The 22,227-nt window shown below is 44.4% G+C and overlaps 1 protein-coding gene across 7 annotated transcripts in view; it reads left to right on the forward strand.

Moving 5' to 3' along the window:
* Positions 1-19,437, forward strand: part of PLEKHH1 (pleckstrin homology, MyTH4 and FERM domain containing H1) — a 106,376-nt gene extending 86,939 nt beyond the window's left edge. For 5 of the 7 annotated variants that reach the window (XM_075613505.1, XM_075613506.1, XM_075613508.1 and 2 more), the window contains 10 exons: positions 560-737; positions 3,360-3,515; positions 4,399-4,452; positions 5,743-5,840; positions 7,032-7,173; positions 7,782-7,924; positions 10,037-10,166; positions 10,906-10,992; positions 12,277-12,423; positions 14,165-19,437. In XM_075613505.1, the coding sequence (XP_075469620.1) occupies positions 560-737; positions 3,360-3,515; positions 4,399-4,452; positions 5,743-5,840; positions 7,032-7,173; positions 7,782-7,924; positions 10,037-10,166; positions 10,906-10,992; positions 12,277-12,423; positions 14,165-14,353 (1,324 nt within the window). In that variant the 3' untranslated portion in view covers positions 14,354-19,437. The remainder of the gene's footprint in view (positions 1-559; positions 738-3,359; positions 3,516-4,398; positions 4,453-5,742; positions 5,841-7,031; positions 7,174-7,781; positions 7,925-10,036; positions 10,167-10,905; positions 10,993-12,276; positions 12,424-14,164) is intronic. The other 2 variants (XM_075613507.1, XM_075613512.1) reach the window with 1 other exon arrangement.
* The last annotated feature ends 2,790 nt before the right edge of the window (positions 19,438-22,227 follow it).

Here is a 22,227-nt window from a genome sequence, read left to right on the forward strand (position 1 = left end):
TAACTCATACATCATAATTCATTATCCCGATGGACACCCGTCAAGGTACCCATGGGTGACATTGCAGCCTTATTAGAGAGTCGGTCCTTTTTTAGTGTTAATGGCAGTGATAACTTTAAGGGGTCACATCTGGGGGGCACTTAGAAATATTGAAAATAATATGGAAAGCTGAGACTTGGGAGGGGGGTGATTTCCTCTGGCTGCTCCCTTTTGTCTTATGTCACTGTGTGTTCAGCAAGAGTTTTCACAGGCAGAGCCCCGTCCCTTCCCCTTATCTTTATTAGCTGCCGGACAGGCTGGGAAACGGATAACACACTTGGTTGACAAACGCTGTGTCATTCAGAGGCTCCTAAGAAATAACATATGGAAATAAATCAAAGAAACAAAAGCTGTCAAATCTTTGCATTCAGCATGGTTAGATTTCTTTGAGGAAAGTAATTAGACTGTTACATTTGGTATAAAGAGGTGTTTTTTCCCCGGTTATGTTTAAGAAACACGGCTTGAGGCTTTGTCAACAAAGCTCACACTGATCATCACACCTGTCTCTTTACTGGGACAGAAACGAAATTGGCAAATATACCATTTACTGCCAGCGATCGGTGGACCGTACACTGCGGGCCGGGGACCGGGAAGCCAGGCCTTCAAGGATGGAAATTGTGTCTATTCTGCTAAGAAACCCATACCACCATTCCCTACCGTTCAGCATTCCGGTGCATTTCATGAATGGGACCTACCAGGTGAGGAACAACGAGGATTGAGTAGAATGTTCTCCGTTCTCCTCCCTACCTGTCTCCCACCCAACCTCTCACGGCTCTGTCACCTCTCATGTTCTCGCACCTCTGCCTTGCACACAAGTGCGACATTGTACCCCGGGAATCTCTATTATACATGCTTTAACCTGGCATACGTGCAGGGAAGCCAGACAGGGCAATTATTAAAAGCACAAAGGATGCTCTATAGAATCTGCTCCCAAATGTCAGCACCTGATCTTTAACCCAGCTGCACAAGCATCCCATGTAACACACACTGATGCATAGAGACACCGATATGTGTACAGGGACACACATAGACACACACATGCTTATATAATGTTCTAAACAGGCATACCCCGCATTAACGTACGCAATGGGACCGGAGCATGTACTTAAAGTGAAGCACTGCATTTCCCCACTTATCGATGCATGTACTGTACTGCAATAGTCATATACGTGCATAACTGATGTAAATAACACATTTGTAACAGGCTCTATAGTCTCCCCGCTTGCGCACAGCTTCGGTACAGGTAGGGAGCCAGTATTGCTGTTCAGGACGTGCTGACAGGCGCATGCGTGAGCTGCCGTTTGCCTATTGGGCGATATGTCCTTACTCGCGAGTGAACTTAAAGTGAGTGTACTTAAAGCGGGGTATGCCTGTACTGCTTAAATGATAAGCCCATGCATTTTTGCTTAATGCTTATGGGTGCTGTGCTACTGAAAGTCTTAACCTTATTACGTTTCTATGAGAGCGTGGCACTTTTTTCATTATTAGGGCCATAAAAGACGAGGGGAAGGATTGATTTTCACCAAAATATCTCTGTTTCAAAACAAATAATGTTTCGGTTTGCAAATAAAAAGCAGTAGTACGAATTGTCACTTTGTACCATCACACTTTAATCTCTGAACCTTCAAAGCCATCCTAGCATCGTTTTTAACTTTTACTCTAGGCAGGTTGTCATTTTTAGGGATGAGCTCCATTTCCCGCACTTGTAATCTCCCCCCTTTAAAGAAAGAGAGGGGTGGTGATGCCACTTTGTAGAGCAGTGTTTTTCAACCAGGGTTCCTAGGAACCCTTAGGTTCCCCGAGAATCCCTCATGGGTTCCCTGCAATGTTCTTGTCATTTGAAAATTGTATCAAATACAGAAGTATTTACAATCTATTACAGAGGGTTAGGGATCCTTACAACGCATCTGATCTCAGACGCGCTATTAGAGAGGGTTGGGGTTCCTTACAATGCATCCGATAACAGAGTTGCTATTAGAGAGGGTTCCTCAGAATTTCACTTGGGGTTCCTTAACCAAAATAAGGTTGGAAACCACTGTTGTAGAGCATTGGTGAGACCTCAGCTAGAGTACTGTTGTCATGGAACTAGAATCATATTTCTGTTTGACCCCCCTTCTGCTTGTCAGCTCCTTAAGTTCAGCTGCAGGCATTTGTTCCGCACACATACTCGGTGCCTGTGTGATGTATCAATATGTTGCCCTTTCTGCCTCTGAGCATGTAACCAGTGAGTTGCTACAGCAACCTCTGAGATTCTTTTCAGAATGGGCTATTCTGCCCTCCCCCCTGTCTTTGTTCGCAGATAGTCTGTCCCAAGACTATTCCAGTTACACACATTGCTCCTCACTTCCTTTTCCACCCTGGAGACAGTGAGTATAGCACTAATCTCTGTTATTCGCCTATGGCAAGGCCATCTCTTTCTACCTGTTTCTAACTACAAATCGCTACTACACACCATCCACAAGAGCCTGTATTTACTGCTGCTTTTCCAATAAAGTGAAGGAAATATTATAGGACTTGGAGTGATTTGGAAAGGGAGCTGAGTTAATGCTATCTGGGGCAATTCACACATCACACGTGACCCTGGCTTCAGAATAACTGTGTTCTATTCTGGAGACCAGATCTCCGGAAGGATGTAAATAAATTGGAGATTGTGCAAAGATGGGCTACTACAATAGCGCAGGATCTACATCAGGGGAGCTCAACTCCAGTCCTCAAGCCTCCCCACGATGTCAGGTTTTCAGGATATCCCAGCTTCAGCACAGGTGGCTCAATCAGTCCCAGCTTCAGCACAGGTGGCTCAATCAGTCCCAGCTTCAGCACAGGTGGCTCAATCAGTCCCTGCTTCAACACACGTGGCTCAATCAGAGGCTCAGTCTTTGACTGAGCCTCTGATTGAGCCACCTGTGCTGAAGCTGGGATATCCTAAAAAACTGACCTGTTGGGGGGGCGGGGGGTGGCTTGAGGATTGGTGTTGAGCACCCCTGATCTACATCATAAAACTTACTTGGAAATACTTAAGGACCTCAACATGTACAGGAGGGAAATCGAGAAAGAGAAAAAGAAGTGCAAGACACTGACACAGGTCAAGCTCTGACACTGGAGGGTGGGTGGCTCAGGGGACATGTGGGGAAGGACTTATTCATGGACATGTTGGTGGAATGTAATCATGCTTGGGGTAGACATGAGGCTAACCTTAATATGGAAGAGAGCCCAAGGATCAAATAGGGTCCGAGCTTCTGAAACATAGGAAAATGGGCAGACAAGGTGGACCAAGTGGCTCTTATCTGCCGTCAGACTCTGTTTCCATGTTTAAATCCCAGGTGGTCGGGTTTGATGGCTCAACGACCGTGGACGAGTTCCTGCAGATGCTAAACCAGGAGACTGGAATGAGGAAACCGTCCCACTCCGGATTTGCTCTCTTCACTGACGACCCTTCGGGCAGGGATCTGGAACACTGCCTGCAGGGGAATATCAAGGTGAGGTTTCGCGTACTTGTCTATTTTCATGCATGATCTGGATTTAGACAAAACATCCTTCGAAGACCATAATTGCTACAGAAACAGACTGACATGACAAACACTTTTTCCTTGTATAACCACCAGCTGTAATCCTTCGAAATCCACCTGGTTTTCTACTGTGGTCTTTCTTTTTTTTTTTTTTTTTTTCAAACATTTTTATTAGGCAGATCTTCAAAGGACAAATACAATTGAATATATACATCCTAATACAAACCAATTTTTGAGATGGGAGAGATAGGATAATACATCGCCAAGTGAGGCGAGGTCGAGGGACCAGCCAGTGGTCCAGACAGAAGGAGGCAAGAGACAGAGAAGGAGCGCAAAGATGGGGGGAGAAAGAGGGAGGGGGGGAGAAGGACGGGGGGGAGGGGGCGAGACCCCAGTCACCAGGGGCCGAGGACCACGGACCTTTGGATCCCTTTCGCTGGCGTTTGAGTCGTATCGCCCACTGGGGGTGGCGGAGTTTCGGGCCTAGGTTATAGGGTCAGCAATGGTTCCCAGGTTTTATAGAAGGCCTCTGTAGATCGCTTAAGAAAGGCAGTTAGCTTTTCCATGAACATTACCTCGTTGATCCTAGTTTTTATCATTTGCTTATTGGGGGGGTGATACCTTCTTCCAGGAGGCCGCAATTGCACATCTGGCCGCAATAAGAATGAAGGAGATTAATTTCCTCACTGGTCGGTCAATTTCCTCTATTGGCCTGGCCAGGAGGTAGGTCAGTGGATCAATAGGTATGGTGAGGTCTGTGACCTCTTTTATTAGAGTTTGTACTGTAAGCCAATACTTCTGAATTTCTGGACATGTCCACCATATGTGTGACATGTCGCCCTTTTGTCCACAGCCTCTCCAGCAGAGGTCGGAGCCCAGAGGGAAGATTTGTTTTAATCTCACTGGGGTAAGGTACCAGTGGAATAATATCTTATAAATGTTTTCTTTCGTGGTGGTACATACGGAAGTTCCTGAGGCAGCGTCCTATATATCCTCCCAGTCCTCTCTGTCAATATCTATATTCTATTCTGCAGCCCATTTGAGCATATAGTCATGTTTATGGAGATCCGCTGATATCTCCATTCCAGCATACATTTTTGATATTAGACCTTTTTGATGTTCGCCATTCTGGCATAGAGTCTCGAAATTTGTGAGAGGGGGAAATTCTAACTTTGGGGACAATTTTTGAAGGAAGTGTCTGATTTGGAGATATTTAAACGCGTCCAATTCTGGAATTTCGTATTTCGTACGTAAAATTTTGGCAGCTCAAGAACTTCCCGTCGCTTAGTAGGTCGGCAATCGCTCCGATCCCCTTTGAGTTGAGTAGGTCAAAATGTTTAGGCTCGCACCCAGGGGGAAATTTAGGGTTATTGATAATTGGGGTGAGCTGCGAGATGGTGGGTGAGAGCTTAAATTTAGTTTTGGATTTTATCCAAACATCCCAGGTGTGCCTCATCGCACCTAGTTCAAACTTATATAGCTGTATGTCCCCTTTGTCCATGCTCCAAAGGCAAGCTGGCAGAGAAGGCGTTTTAGCCTGGTGGGACTCTATGCCCAGCCAGCAGTATTGGGCTGGGTCTGCGTTCCAGACCACGGCTTGCTTTAATTGAGCTGCCTGGTAGTATTTAGTTATATCGGGAACTCCCAAGACCTCCTCTTGCTCTTGATGCCATCAGAACTGATCTAGCGACTCTGGGTCTCTTACCCTGCCAAATAAAATGAAACATCTTATTTTGAATATTTTTCAATTCAGAGCCGGGGACATGACTCGGGAGCGTCTGCAAATAGTAAAGTAACCTGGGGAGTATATTCATTTTAACCGAGATCATTCTACCGATCCATGAGATCTGATATCCTTCCCACTTATCCAGATATTTTTTGATTTTCCCAAGGAGGGCGGGGTAATTGTGTTGATATAGCGATTGGTAGTTCCTTGATACATTTACTCCCAAGTATTTAATGTATGAGGAGCTCCATCTATAATTGAAATTTAGTTTTAGCAGCTTTACCTCTGGCTCTGATAAGTTTAGGTTTAGGGCTTCCGACTTATCGTTATTGATCTTATAGCCTGATATTCTGCCGAATTCTGCTACTGTGGTCTTTCTAGCAAACCTTGAACAGTAAAATGTCCTTATATTGGCATTTAATATAAACAGTGCACTGTATAATGAGTGATGTTTTCTCTGTGTTATGTCAGATATGTGATGTGATTTCAAGGTGGGAACAGGCACTGAGAGAACTGCACCCAGGCAAATATGAAGGCACCAGGATTGTACGACTGACGTACAAGAACAGGTACGTAGATTATGTGATTAGAGTTTAATGCAGAGCTGGGCAACTCCAGTCCTCAATGGCCAACAACAGGTCAGGTTTTCAGGATATCCCAGCTTCAGCACAAGTGAGGCAATCAAAGACTGAGCCACTGATTGAGCCACCTGTGCTGAAGCAGGGATATCCTTAAAATAAAACCTTACCTGTTGGTGGCCCTTAAGGACTGGAGTTGCCAACCCCTGGTTTAATGCAAAGTTCTAGTACCTGTATTGTTCTACTGTAGATAAGTGCAGGTTCCGCATAGGTTGTCATAACTTTGAATAGACCGATAAAAGAGCTCACATGTCTCCTCTTGAGATGTTTTATTACAACTAGGATAGACTCCCTTCTCTCTTGTCCATGAAAAGGTATCACACTATATATACTATTAAAGGTGATAATCAGTGACATGTGTAATACAATTCAGGACAAATCTGAACACACAAAGAATACAGTATTGTCTGGTCAACTACTACCAGCTTCACGATACAGAGCCAGTAACCAAGCATCCAAAGTAGGCATTGAGAGGGTTTTCTGGCTCAGCACTTCCTAACGTAGTGTTTGCTGTTCATGCCGTGTAAAGCAGCAAAAGCTCTAGGGCAGGGGTGACCAACTCCAGTCCTCAAGGGCCACCAACAGGCCAGGTATTGGGGATATCCCTGCTTCAGCACAGGTGACTCAATCAGTCCCCGCTTCAGCCACCTGTGCTGAAGCAGGGAAATCTTTAAAACCTCACCTGTTGGTGGCCCCTGAGGACTGGAGTTGCCCATCCCTGCTCTAGGGAAACACCTATGTTTAATATCAGGAAGCTAAAATGTGACACAGGACAAATTCTTGTCTGCCGTTTAACCACTATATGACATGCAATCAGGGGGTGACTTAAGCAGGTTTTGTGGAATAGCACTGCTTAGTAAATATTGCCCACCATACATGATCAGCATATCTAAGTGTATGTATGTATGTCTTTATTTATATGGCGCCATTAATGTACATAGCGCTTCACAGCAGTAATACAAGGGAGAATCATAAAAAAATAACAAATATAAATAACACATAATGGGAATAAGTGCTTCAGACATAAAAGTAACATTTAGGAAAAGGAAAATCTAATTGGTAGGTAGGGAGAACGCACAGAGACAGTAGGAGGGTGTGCTAATTTGCTATTTTCTGTTACAGGATGTATTTCCGAGCGCAGGCAAAGGGGGAAACGGATCGAGAGAGGCTGCTGCTGGCGTCTCAGGTCAACGATGAAATCGTTAGCGGGAGGTTTCCGGTCGATAAAGAGTTGGCTTTAGAAATGGTTGCTTTAATGGCTCAGGTGTGTGACAACTACTAAAGTTTTTTTTTAAGGGGGGCAATCTCTCCCTAGGACCAAAATGCCCTAAATGCCAGGGATATGTTTAAGGGGTTACATCTGGGGGATTTGGCTCTTATACCCAAAATCTGACCTATAAATACTAGTCTAAAATATTTTTTAAGTTAGTTTGTAAACTTGGGGAATTTCTCAAACTGTTCGCGCCATCGTTTTAGCCCAAAAGGTTTGGGCAAAATTGATCTTGGCCGACCGGGGATCCCCAGATAATAACCTCCATAGGGGGGGGGGGGGCGATAGCCACTCCACTTGGCTAGTATGGTTCATGTAATGGCAGAGTTTCAAAGCCCCTACACCCTGCAGACCAATAGGAAGCCGTGACATCACCAGGCCCGGCTTCCCATTGGCCCACGTGATGCGGGAGCTGTAAACGTTGCCGAGATACCTGCGCCCCCTTTGCAGGTAAGTATCTCGGGAAGCAGGGGGTCCCCGGAGCTGAAATTAGTGGGGTTCAGCTCCGGAGACCCCCTGCTTCAATCCTATGTTAAAAAAAAATCATCCTTTAAAAAAGCGCATGGCGTGTGAGCGATACTCCTTTAATCTGTGTATTTTAGGTGGAGCACGGCGACCTGGACAGGCCGATGCCTTCGAGCCCCGGGGGAACGTCTCCGTGTAAGATGCAGCATCTCCTGCTGCAGGTTTTAGACAAATTTTACCCCAAACGCTACAAGCTGGGATTCCCCGCAGAACAGCTGAGGTACGGCGTCTTGCAATCTCTATTTGATCCCAACCCAGAAAAATAACCAAGCGCAAATACCATTTATATAGCAGTGACACTAAATCACATAGATTGATTTGAATAGTGACGATAGAGTGTATAATGTACAATCCCTGGAGACAGTGCTGCCCCTGGAAAGGACTCAATCCAAGGCCCAAAGAGATCGGCTACACAGGTACCGGAGCGCAAATAAATCCAGAGACGTGTGAATAAAAAATTGAACAATAGTGCAATACAGGAAATTGTTTTGAACGTATTGCACTATTTTTCACTTTTTTATTCCCACGTCCCTAGATTTATTTGCGCTCCGGGACCTGTGTGGCGATCTCTATTTGATGCCTGGAAATAAAGTGAGTGATAAAGTCACTAGTGGTTAATACGAGGAACCAAACAGTGTCCATCGCACTGACGATCCCCCCCAAACCCCCGCCCCCCACACCATCTTTCTATATCATTTGTCATACTGTTATATTTTATTTTCTACGTTTTTGTTTCTGCAAATCGCCTTCACTTGGCTTTTTCTTGGGGACTCTTAGATTATAGAAATATATTTATCTAATCGCTGCAACGTTGAAAATGCCGTAGAATAATTTCACCAAACGTGGCAAAAGTTATATGCATTATTATATCTGTGGCTATTCTGTTGTGGTTTTAATTTTAAAAGTTTTTATGAAACAAACGGGAAAAAAAGAAGATAATAATTTGTGCATACATTTTTAACCCAGGATGAATGTATAAGATTTTATAAGAAAAAATATATATATATATATATTTATTTGTATAGCACCAGCAATGTATGCAGCAATAGAATACAGGGAATTAAAATACAATGAGAGCATCGATAAGAAAGGCAATCTCTGCCCCACAGAACTTTCTATCTAAGTGCGATGTGGGGAGACTTAGCGACAGCGGGGTAAGGGGTAAGTGCAGTGGATGGCAGTGTCTGACCTTGATAGTGGGAAGGGCCGCTGCAGGTGTGGGGAGAAGTGGCCATGAGTCCAGTCTGTAGCGTGCATTCAGATTTGACTGGACAGTGGGGAGAGAAGCTGCTTTTGGTGTGGGAGATGATACGGGTTTTAAGTGAGAGAGAGCAGAAAAGGTGGAATCTTTTTAAAATGACCTAGTGACAGGGTCATGTACAATGGGGTTAAAGCAACAGTCTCTCGTAGAACCAATAATCGTGACATGGTTAATGGGTTAAAGGGTCAGTCCTGTCATTGGACCACGGTGACCTTATGTCAGTGACCTGTTTAATGGTTAAAAGGGGTCAGTCCCATGTAGGACCAAAGTGACAGTGATATGTTTAATGGGTTAAAGTAGTGGTGCTCAAAGTCTGTCCTCAATGGCCACCAGCATGTCAATTTTTAAGGATATTCCACAATGGCTGCTCCACTGATTGAGCCACCTGTGCTAAAGCAGGGATATCCTTAAAATCCGACCTTTTGGTGGCCCTTGAGGACTGAGTTTGAGTTTCACTGGGTTAAAGGGCCAAATCCTCGTAGGACCAAAGGGATTTAATGACCGTGATTCCCCTGGAGCTAACGGGGCAGATGCTGGAGACCCCCAAAAAGACAAGCAGACTTTAAAGACTCATGGGGCCCCCTCAACTCTGGGGTCTCCAACATAATCAAAAGAGGGAGCTCCGTTGGCATCAACCTTGGCTTGAGTCTATATTTATGCAGCCTGCCTTTAAAACAATCGTGCTATATGGTGCTCTCAATGATGGGAGCCATGTGACAAAACCATGCATGTGATGAGGAGTAAAGGAAATATCAAATTATAATCACGATCCACAGCTCATTAGTGATACAATTATACAAAACATATTGTGGATTTAATTAACGGCCTAGTACAGGGGGTGGCCAACTCCGGTCCTCAAGGGCCACCAACATGCCAGTTTTCAGGATATCCCTGCTTCAGCACAGACGGCTGTCAGAATGATTCTGACAGCCACTGATTTAGCCACCTGTGCTGAAGGAGCGATATCCTGACCTGTTGGTGGCCCTTCAGGACCGGAGTTGCCCCCCCCCCCCTGGCCTAGTAGTAAACGATGTGCCCCATCTCAGCACTTTGTACGCGGTGTGATTTCAGGCGCTTAGCAGACAGACTGGCTACCAAGTGGCTAGCATTGCGTGGCTGCTCCGGCCCAGAATGCACCCGGATTTATTTGACGGTGGCTCGGAAGTGGCCTCTGTTTGGGGCGAAGCTGTTCGCAGCGAAGGTACGGGAATGCGCCGCGGTCAGTATCACAACGGATCGTTTGTCTCTGTAGGATTTTATTGGAGGGGCAGATTCTGTTAACCCCTTCATACCCCCTCCCCCATGCGCAAATCAGTTTGGATCCCATTTTTTAACAAGTGTGCGCTATATTGACGATCCAGCTCTGGAAGGGAGAGACCAGGGGCCCTCTCTCCTTGGGTCAACGTGTAGTAATGGCAGCGGCAAGTTTAAGGGTCACAGCTGTATAACTGATGCCTTTTTTTTAACCAAAATGTGACACCTATAAGTATTTTTGACTCATTTTTACGTTAATGTGTAAACACGCGGAGCTGACACCTGGGAGGGTGTGATTGCCTCTGGCTGCTCCCTTTTATCCTATATCACGGTGTGTCCAGCAAGAGTTTATACAGGCAGAGCCCCCCTCTGCTCCCCATTATCTTCATTGGCTCTTTGGGTGATAATATAGTTTGGATCTACAGCTAAATTGATTACTTCCTTTCCAAATAAATGATGACTCCATCATTGGTCAAACAGATGACCATAAGCGGACCCAGAGAAAAGGAAAACCTTTATTTTTCATAGGGCAGACAAGTACAACAGTTAGTTTAAAGGGGGATTGAACATTTCCAACCGATACGCTGTTTATTATTTATATTGTATTGGCCCCCGATGTAAGCCTGCCCCTTTAAATAAAAAATGGTTATTCTGTTTATAGGTAAATATTCTGTTTATTTCCACAGGCCCCTCTGCCCTCTTCTCTGTGTGACAACCCCGTCTGGGTCTCTGTAAACGAAGATGGCTTCAACATCCTAGATTACAATACAATGGTATGGGGAGTGGCCAATCACGTTAACCCTTTCACCGCCAGCGGGCCATTCGCGGATACAGATGTGCATGAAGAAGACGCTTGTGTCACTTCGAAAGTTAGATGTCCAACGGAATGATACTGTAACACAAGGGGACTCAACTCCAGTCCTCAAGACCCCGCAACAGGTCAGGTTTTAAGGATGTCCCAGCTTCAGCACAGGTGGCACAATCAGTGGCTCAGTCTTGGACTGAGCCACCTGTGCTGAAGCAGGGACTGATTGAGACACCTATGCTGAAGCTGGGACTGATTGAGCCACCTGTGCTGAAGCTGGGATATCCTTAAAACTGACCTGTTGCGGGGTCTTTAGAACGGGAGTTGAGCTCTCCTGCCGTAATGCCTTTATTTGAGGATGTAAGGTCACACAGCACCGCCGTGTCGGTAAGTCTGATAAAAGCCTCAGAATGACATTACGTTGGAAGCCCTCCCACATCTGGAGAACTACCTGTGGCACTAAAACCCTTAGTAACACTACTAAATAACAATGGGATTAAATCGGCCAACCTTTAATCATTCCGGAAACCGTTAAATATATTTTCAAGAATGTATAGATCTACACATATAAATATCATTAAAATGATTATACAAATAGCTAAACGTATTAATAACCTATTAAAGCTGCAGACCAACAAATATTTTGTTTTTTTAAATCAGTTCTGTACTATGAGAAAATAATTGAAGCATTTAAAAAAAAAATCTGAATGGCATTTTTAATGTAGCCAGCATTTTTTTTGTTTCTAGAGCAACCATTTACAAAGTCACACCCCCTTCCTCTTCTGAAACAGGCTCTGGCACACCCATTTTTGAGCCCTGCCCTCTCTCTAGCAGCGCACCAATTGTATCTAGTGACTGCCTGGTCACAAGATCTTGCCCACAGAACATTGCATCTTTGGTCCCCTTCTGCTGCACTGACAGCCATTTAGTGAACCCCCGAGCTGAATCTTAGCCGATCGATCACAGGAGAACGGATCGATCGGCAATTTAGCGAATTACTTATCATTGTGCGAATTGTATTGATGCTCATATTAAAGGGGAAAAAATATATATAATTTAAGAAACAAAACGGCAGCTTGGGCTGCGGCTTAAGTTGTATAAAGATAACAATTGCAAAAAACAAATATGCAATCTCGGAGTTCTAAATATAAAGTGTAAGCTCTTCAGAACAGAGACGCGGCATTGCGTACGCGGTCTGCACCATATAATAAAGTGTATTATTCTAAGTGCGCCTCTGTCTGCGCCCCCACAGCAGGTGCAGGTTTCCTACAAGTACGCGGCTGTGATGACCTTTGGAGGCTGTCGTGACGACTTCATGATTGTGGTAGAACAGACAAACGAGAGATATTCTGCCAGGAGCACCATTGAGAAGCTGGTATTTACCATGGCAAAGCCAAAGGTAAATAGGAGTGGCGTTTTCTTCATCATCTAAAACATTAAAAATTCAGGCATCACCGTTACTTGAAAAACTTCTTTAGAATAATGCAGTTTGTTTCTTTACCCACACATTGGCACCTTCGCACCTCCCCCATCGGCACACCCACATCCGCACCCCTACATCAGCAACAAACCCTCCCAAATCAGCACACCGATACAATCACCATCAGTACAGCCACAGCAGCAGTACCACCGCACACCGCCATGGGCCGCGTGGACCACTCCCCACCCAAATGCCACCCCCACACCACAAACATCCCGGGCAACGCCGGGGCTCTCAGCTAGTATATATATAAAAGAACAGAGGAACCTATATACAGTGTTTACAAATAATAAACACCCATGTCGATACAAACTTTGAATGTCCAGTAATAAAGGGGGGACAGGAAACCTAAAATGAAGAAAGAAGAGCCAATATGGTGAAGTACGTATATTTAAGGTTTCCACAAGGCCAGCGCTGATCCCACTTACAAAGTGGTAGATAAAACGAAGCATGTCGGTATGAATCTTTCTTTATTACTGGACATTCAAAGTTTGTATACACTGTATATAGGTTGCGCCCTCTGTTCTTCTTTTTTCTATATATATCTGGTTTCGTGTGCACCCTACACATTGTGGCAGCATCCTTTATACTTTTTATTCGCAGTTTTTTATAATATTTTGCGCACTATTGTGTTCTCTCTCTCTCTCTCTATATATATATATATATATATATATATATATATATATATCTATATCTATATAATGTGTGTATGTATATGTCCGGTATTTTCCTCCCTGGACATAGTGACCTGACGCACCTTTCACCATTGAGCCCAGTATTTTTGGAGGTCATCTGGCATCCCTACTCAGCGATGCTCAGAGAACTATTGACGGACTAAGTAAATCTGATGTAATCCGTGCATAGTACCTTTCCAGTAACTGGTATGATATAGTATGAGCAGGTAGGCGAGCATCCCCGTCAGCACGCCTAACTGGACAAATCCCACAGTTCATTGCAGTGAAGATTCAAACACATCCTTGTGTCCAGAAAAAATGGCGTGTACAATAAGGGGGTGAAACCCTGCTTCGGTCTGTATAGATATGTAGCAAAGGACTCACGATATCATGCAGGGTCCCGCTGGATATCCGATGTCCTGAGGTACTTTGTGTGCAGTCCGTTGTAGAGGTAAAACTGGATGCAAAAAAAGAGGGGGAAAGCATTGCACTACCCATGCGAAGGCAAATGGAGAGATGCGTATCCCAAAATAGTACACAATGCAACTTTTATTGGATCATAGTATGAGAAAGGCTAGTAGCCCACACCAACATGTTTCACGCCAAGGCGCTTTATCAGGGTTAAAACAGACTGCGTGTATAACTCAATGAATATAGTTTGAATGAGTTAAACACAGTAAGGGTCTAGATGGGTGTTAACCCCTCTATCATCCACTGTGTCCACCAGCGCTCTTACTAACAAAATTGATATATATATATACATACATTTATCGCATAAAATGGATGGGATTTACACAATAAGGAGAACAATTGCTACAAAAAGGAAAAATTAATACTTACATTTTGAAGGATTTCAAAAATCGTGTTCCCACATATAGAGTCCAGTCACGAAAATATGGGTATGCAGCTTCTTTGCATCTTTTTGTTTCCCCTGCGTGTATAACTCCCCCTCTCTCCACGCACACTAAAATGGCTTCTCTTTACAGATTGCGGAAGTGACGCTGTTGATTGTCAGCTATATTAACTACTACGCATCTCAGCTCCCCTCAGTGCCTTCTCATTCACTGAGCATCACGGCACCTTCGTGCACCGCGGCGGGGAAAAAGCTGTGGGAAGCAGAAAGCAACCACCTCCTGCCGGCAGCGAGGACAACCAAGGGGCCTACACTGCTCTGAAGCCTGTAACTGCCTATGGCATATGATGTTAAACCCGGGGTGGCCACCTCCAGTCCTCAAGGGCCAGAAACAGGATATCCCTGCTTCAGCACAGGTGGTGCAGTCATAATGATTGAGTCACCTGTGCTGAAGCAGGCATATCCTGAAAACCCTGACCTGTTAGTGGCCCTTGAGGAGTGGAGTTGGCCACCCATGTGTTAGACCAGGGGAGCGCAATCTTTTTCCCCTGCGCCTCCCTGCTGGCTGTCCCCCTCTCCACGCGCCCCCCTTCCTTACCTTGACTCAGACGTTCTGGCGCCATGATGTCACGTTGCCATGACCCCACAGCGTCATTTGATGCCGCATTGCCATGGTGACGCGTCATCAGAAGACTTCGCCACATCCCCGGCATTTAATTGAAATGCCTTCGGGAAGTGCGCAGGGCCTCCGTAACCTCCGCGCCCCCCCCCCCCCCCCCGTGCTAGACGATCAGTGCTCACCTGCGTCCCCCAACCTGTAGTCAACTCGGCAGCTCAACCCCGGCTCTCCCCAGTGCAAACGGGGCGGAGATGTTGCTGTTGTGGATCCTAGCTTCTCCCACTCCCTCAGCTGCCGTGTGAGTGTGTATATGTATATATCCCTTTTGGGGGTCCGAGACCCTTGGAGTATGTCATGTTGCCCATCACTGGGCTAGACACTCATGATGATACGAAAAGGAAGACGCACCTACGAGATTGTAATTACTGCCACGGGTACACACAAGGACATAGACAAAGCTGTCTATGTGGCATATCAACATGGAAGGTTGAGAGCACCTTGCGGAGTTGTATAAAGGTGCATTTATTATTCAAAATGGCCAACGTTTCGGTCCAACCTGGACCTTTCTCAAGACAAACGTCGGCCATTTTGAATACTAAATTCACCTTTACACATTATTCAAAATGGCCGACGTTTCGGTCCAAACCTGGACCTTTCTCAAGACAGAAACGTCAGCCATTTTGAATAATAAATACACCTTTCATACAAATCCATGCGAGAGCGCTCAACCTTCCTTGTTGATTAAACACTCATCAAACAGCTTATTGCGGGACCCAGACAGCATTCCTAACACCCTTTCCGTTGTGCATGTAAACAGAGGTTGCTGGTTTTGATACTTTGTAGTGTACCAACATTAATGTCCCAAATGGGCATTTTAATTAACCAGTTACGATTTTTGTTGTTGCCCGTGAGACTCCATTGAAGTCTACGAAACGCTGATGCTAGAAATCAATCAGAAGGCCCTTTCATCCGGGAGACTCGCAGGAAAATTAGTGAGAGTTACCAGGTCTGGCGTTTCACATGAAATGATAGTGTACAGGTCTCGTGACACCTCACAAGTCTCCTCTTCATAGGTACAGTCTGGAAGATTGTGCGGTTTTGAAAGCTACGCTGCCATTTTATAATGAAAGCACTCTCGTGTTGGAATCACAGCCTAAACCTTTTCCAGGTCCAATAAGGAACTTAGAACTGCATTTTTGTAAAGGGACATCTCTCAGATAAAGGTCAAGATACATGCAGGAACCTATATAAATACATGGCCATGACTTGGTGCCCATACAGTACCAGTCTGATCTTTATTGAATATACTAAATAAATCCTGCCCCCCCAATCCTGCCAAATTTCAGCCTTATAAGGATTAAAAGTTTTCTAAGCTTCTAAAAACAGGGCCATACATATGGAAGCAGGTAACATTTAGTAAGGGCAGTGTTACCAGCTCTCTATATATATATATATATATATATATATAACTACTTTACGATGAGTCATTCCATTTATTTATTTCAAAGAGCTCCACATTTTAATTAACAAATTATGCAAAATCAAAACTGCTTGGACAGGATTACACTTGTAATATACTGTGAAGTAGCACTTCATCTTTGTTTTACATGCCCTCAGTACTACTATTTTTTATTTCCACATTCTATTCCATGTTTTTATATATATATATATATATATATATATATATATATATAGCAGTAGGGAGTTATTTTGCTTCTATAGCATAAATAATGCCAGGTTTAGCTAGTGTTCATGTGGGCAGATTACCACCACTTTTTAAGGCACTTAGAATGCTGCTTGAATTGTGAAAAAGGGGGAAAAGTGGCCCAAAAAAAGATGTTACAGAGTTGAGTGCTTTCAGGCCAATGCTTGTTGCTTAATGGGGCTAAATTGCTATAGGCCACAGATTAAAGTTGTCCAACCTAGGTTAGAAAATAAATAATGGCCCTTATGCAACATACAGTGAAACCACTTTCCCCCCTCTCCACGCTAGGGAAGGTTTGAGCCACATCCATGTGAATAACGTTGATCTTGTCTATAGAAGCGGCTTCACAGTACATGAATGGGGGCCAGAGTCTGTAATTAAAAAGCTATATATACCTGTGTATAAGATATAAGTGTGAGAAATGCCAGGTACCGTTTACGATATCCGCAGGGGCACGCTGCTCAAATAACCAGGGAGCAGAGAAAGGCCATCAAACCAGACGCCGGTGTTGTAACACTGTAGCTTGGGAAACCAGTGGTAGAACTGGGTTGTGTGAAACGATATCCTTATTGTACGAGGATTATTTGGGACTGGGTGCTACCACGACTTGACAACACTGAACCTCTTCACAGGGGTTAAGGACATTCAGTAACACAACATAGAATTGTACTCCACGGAATAAAAAGACTTGTATATTTATCGTGCTCACTACTGTGCGACTGGGTTACTGTAAGTAACCCACAATATTTCTCAACGTCGACTTATTTTATCTCTAGCTGCTGAACGGCTGTTAAACTGGAACGCTTGAGGTGCGTTAGGTTTGTTTCATAGAATGTTTGTGGGCCCCACCGTGCTTTCTTTCAGGGGCGCTCAACTGCAGGCCTCAAGACCCTCTCAACAGGTCAGGTTTTAAGGATATCCCAGCTTCAGCACAGGTGGCCCAATCCGTGGCTTAGTCAGAAAATCATTTAGGGGGAAATTAAGAGCACTCGTAAAAAATGTCAGTGCTTTTGAAGATGTTTAGCTTTAATGAATGCTCTGTGTGCAGGTGAAGCAGGACCCTGTAATGGTAAGGCCCCGCTGCAGGCGCTTTGCTGGCCGGCGGCGCGTGCAAGTCACTGCACCGCAATCTGCGGTCTGCAGTTAACTTTTTCCTGGGGGTGCGTGGCCAAAAACGGGTTGGGTGGGCGCGGCCATCGCACAAACAAAGCGCAGCACGGCCTGTCTTCAGATTGGCTGCTGGGATCCAATCTGTGATTGGTTCCCTTGCGTACCACGTGACGCGTCACCACGCTGGATCACCAGAGGCTTGTAGCTCCGGCCAGGTGACATGTCACAGCACGTGGTCAGCCACGGAGGGAGGAGGCAGCGGGGACCACCAGACTGCAGGTATGGGGCTGGTGGCGAGTGCCGCCGACCGCAGCGGGTCCTCCGCCTAACCCAACTGGGACATTCATAGCCACTAAAGTCAAATGAAAGTTATTTTAACGACTTCTTTAAGTCATTAAGATGACTTTCATTCGACTTTACGGACTTGCTACACATTGCGTTCCTATGACTTTTTATTTTGACCAAGATACATTGTGTCTCAGCGCCCTACAGTTGCAGAGGGGCTGGCACGCACTGGGGTTCAGGCCCCCCTGGTTCTAAAGAGTTTAGATCAGGAGTGGCCAACTCCGGTCCGCAAGGGCCACTACCAGGTCAGGTTTTAAGAATTTCACTGCCAGTGCTGAAGCAGGGATATCCTTAAAACCTGACCTGGTGGTGGCGCTTGAGGACCGGAGCTGGCCACTCGTGGTTTAGATCATGAGGAATTTTCAGTTCTGCATTCCAGAGAGAAGTCTGTGTATAATATCACAGGGCCGTTAGATGTGTTGCTGCAATGCATTGTCACTGAATGTGTTACTTATCCTGGAGTTTAGTGTTCTTATGTTTTCTGTAAGCTGTGAGCACCTCCTAAGACCCCTTTGACTTCTCTTTTCACTCAGATTTTTTTCAATCTCTTTTTAGTCAACAGGTAAATTTACCATCTTCTCTACAGCAGCCTTGTGTATATGAAGAGTAAAACGTCACCCCAATAATAATGACCATGGCACATTGTATCATGTTGCTGAATATCTCCAGACCGTACACTTCTTACCATGCGCAGTATACAGGAAACCGAGCTATTGTGTCTGTTGCATCAATTAGGTATTAAACTTACCTGGACAGAAGAGTAGCTCGGAGGTCATCGGTGGTCTCTCCAAGTCCGGGGACCCCCTACGATTACTGCAGCTGCAAAAAAAACCGATGCGGTGTGGCAAAGCAAACTTACAGATGTCGCCAATGTTATTGCAACCCGCGGCACGCTTCCATGGGAGAAATGGCGCCAAAGCCCCGCCCCTTACTCACGCAGCTGATTAAAAACACCACGACCACTAGCTTGTTGTGTATGTCGTGCAGCAGCGCACAATAACATTGGCTACATCTGTATCTTTGTGTCGATACACAGCCACTCACCCTTAATTCTCCATCAAGACATTCCTTTTGGTAAGAACCAGTCGATTGACCTGCTTGGGATCCAGAGGAATTATAGCGTGCCGGGGTGGGGGGTAAGGAGGGTGGCCCAGGCCTGGCGGAGGAATTGGAGCAGGGACAATCTCCGTTAGGCTCCCCATTCGTTACCACCTGGACAGGCTCCAGTTGCACCCACTTACCAGGGGGTGGTTAGAAGGGTGCATGGGTAAAAAAAAGTACTGCGCCATACTACAGTTCATTAATGGTTAGCGACCTTTACATTAAAAAGATTGTTAAATTGTCAAAGCAGTTGTTTTTTGAATGTTATATCCAGCCAAACCTTTGCCAGATTTCTCTCCGTTCCTTCATGTTACAGGAGCAAATTCTCTTCTGACTATTACCTCTACATAGCTCCTGTTTAGAGTTTGCATTTTCAGAAGTCGGAAAGATCATTTTGTTTTCACTATGAATTAGTGTATTGTGGATAGCCACTATTGGCAATGACTGGATTGTTTGTAATTGTTTCACATAAAACACTGAAAATGTTGTTTGTTTCAATGAAGTATGTGATTTTTTTTTTTTTTTTTTAAATAAAATGCTAATGTTATTACAACATTATTCTCGTCGTCATTTAATGACACCATCAGCGACTTATTACAATGTCGTAGCATAATAGTTTAGATTGGAAAAAGATGCCTGCCCATTGGGTTTAAACCTTTCAATGAGACAATAATCTTATATGGATAGTTTTGTTGATCCAGAGAATGTAACACCATCCCCAGTGGAACAATTGCTAATTCTTTCTAGGGGAAAACAAGTGGTCATCACATGGTCCCTGTCCCAGCAGAGCCATAGATGACCTCACAGGTGACCGCTGGACAGCAGACAGACACAGAACACTGAACATGGCGGCACCTACAGGGGATCAGGGAGTCCATTACATGGGGGGTTTAGCTTGATTATTTCATTAATACTTAGGCCTCGTTTATAGTGGAAGCTCGCTCGCGACCGCGTGATGTCACAGCGCATGCGTAACCTGCTCTTCAGGCTGGAGGCTCCGGGAGGCGTGATCGTGACATCACGTGAGCGGTTCGCCCTCATTGGCTGAACCGCTCACGTGACAAATCAAAATGTAAAATCTTCAGAAAAGCTAGCGCGGTCGCTCAGCAGCGCTTGCACCACGCGCGAACTGTGTGCAGCTGCATTAAATAACATTACTTTGTTCCGGCGTCGCGAGTATAATCACAGCCTCACACTTTGATATATTAAATAAACATTGTTATTACCTCACTTGAAAACATTCAGATTAAAGTTCCTCTTCATTGGAGTGAATGCGCCTTTGAAGAGATCTACTGCAGTGGGCTAGGATCACCAACTGGTCACGTTTTTAGGATATCCCTGCTTCAGCAAAGGTGGTGCAGTCCAAGACTGAGCCACCTGTGCTGAAGCAGGGATATCCTGAAAACCTGACCTGTTGGTGGCGCTTGAGGACTGGTGTTGGCCACTCCTGATCTACTGTATCTGCCATCACAGTTCCAAATGGTCACTGCCCATACTGTAAACGAAAACAACAAAAAAGCCCCACACCTTCCCTTTGGTGCTGGAGAAATCCCATCTTCCTATCCCAAGGGGTGACCCTGGAGCATTTGTAGTACGTGGCGTGAAACGTTCCCTTGTATTGACCATGGATTTATTGAGTAGTAATAATGATAATAAAAAGAAAACTGATAAGGGGGTTTGGATTTTCCTGGAGTTCGAACGGTCAATAGGTATAAAATATTATGACAATTCTGATACTAATTGACCATTTTCCTGGCAAGATTTGCACAGTGTTAGTGGGGCAGTGCCACCTCGTGGAAAGGAATACAATGTAAATCATTTCTCTAATTGGATTCCTAGCCAAAAACAATATTTACAGCACTCTGAAAAATGATTCCTTATTTCCACAAGGCCGTGTGAAATTCTACAATGAATTGATACTTATTGTGATCAACTTGAATGGTGAAGGATTGAATCAAATGACGCACACAACAGATATATTTAAATACATTAAAGTAATTGTCAACTTGTAATATTTCTATGAGAAACAAAAGGGGTTTTAAGTTATTTATATAAATCTATTATTTATTTTTGTTAGAAGATTGACTGTGGATTCTAGAATCTACTATTTTATTCTTTGATTTTTAAGCTAAGTGCGACACCATTAAACTGGAAAAAATAAAGCGATAATTAATTTCACAGAGGCTGTTGAGAAGACGAACATTCTCTTTTGGACATAAAAATAAAATGTCTTTATTTATTTACTTACATTGTGATTGAATATTTATTTTAAAAAAACTCTATTTCATTCATATGTTTTAATCCAACAATTTATCAGTGTAACTGGTTTCCGTAGAAAGATTCAACTATCCTTAAAGTAACTGGTTGGCTTCTTTGTATCCTGTGAAAATGAATATGCTGCTGAATTCGGTATACAGTAGGAACCGCTTTACAGCGTTCCCCAAAGTATACCCATATTCATTAGGTTCGGCGCTTGTTCCATTTTTCCGGCGATTTTCGGCATGACGAGCCCAGCAACTGAGTACAGGCATACCCCGCATTAACGTACGCAATGGGACCGGAGGATGTATGTAAAGCGAAAATGTACTTAAAGTGAAGCACTACCTTTTCCCCACTTATCCATGCACGTACTGTACTGCAATCGTCATATACGTGCGTAACTGATGTAAATAACGCATTTGTAACAGGCTCTATAGTCTCCCCGCCGGAGCACAGCTTCGGTACAGGTAGGGAGCCGGTAATGCTGTTCAGGACGTGCTGACAGGCGCATGCGTGAGCTACCGTTTGCCTATTGGGCGATATGTCCTTACTCGCGAGTGTACTTAAAGTGAGTGTCCTTAAACCGGGGTATGCCTGTATCTGGCAGTCACTAAGCAACAGTTTTAGTCTGTGCGCAACTCCTTGTCAGGTGCAATTTGCTGGAGAAGTGTATCAAAGAGGATACACCAAAGAAATCCCTTTCGTAGGCGCACCGCAGACCTTTATAGTATACTAGCTGAGAGACCCGGCGTTGCCCGGGATGTGAAGCGTGAATAAGTATGTGTAAATGTTGTATTGTAAACTTGTAATGTTATGTGAATGTTATGTAATATATATAAAAATTGTATTTGTGAAAGAAAAAGAGTAGAAAGCACATGTATATGAGGGAAATTTTGTTAAGTGTATGTTAATTGTTAAGGTTGTTAGTTATGAAAATGTAATTGTTGTAAAGGCTTGTTGAAATATGTTTATGTCCATTGTTGAGAGTAGTGTATTTGATGTAATCGTGAAGTGTGTGTTGGTGAAATTGTTTGTAATAAAAGATGAGTGCAGTGAA

This window comes from Ascaphus truei, chromosome 9 (genome assembly GCF_040206685.1).
Source record: "Ascaphus truei isolate aAscTru1 chromosome 9, aAscTru1.hap1, whole genome shotgun sequence".
NCBI lineage: Eukaryota > Metazoa > Chordata > Amphibia > Anura > Ascaphidae > Ascaphus > Ascaphus truei.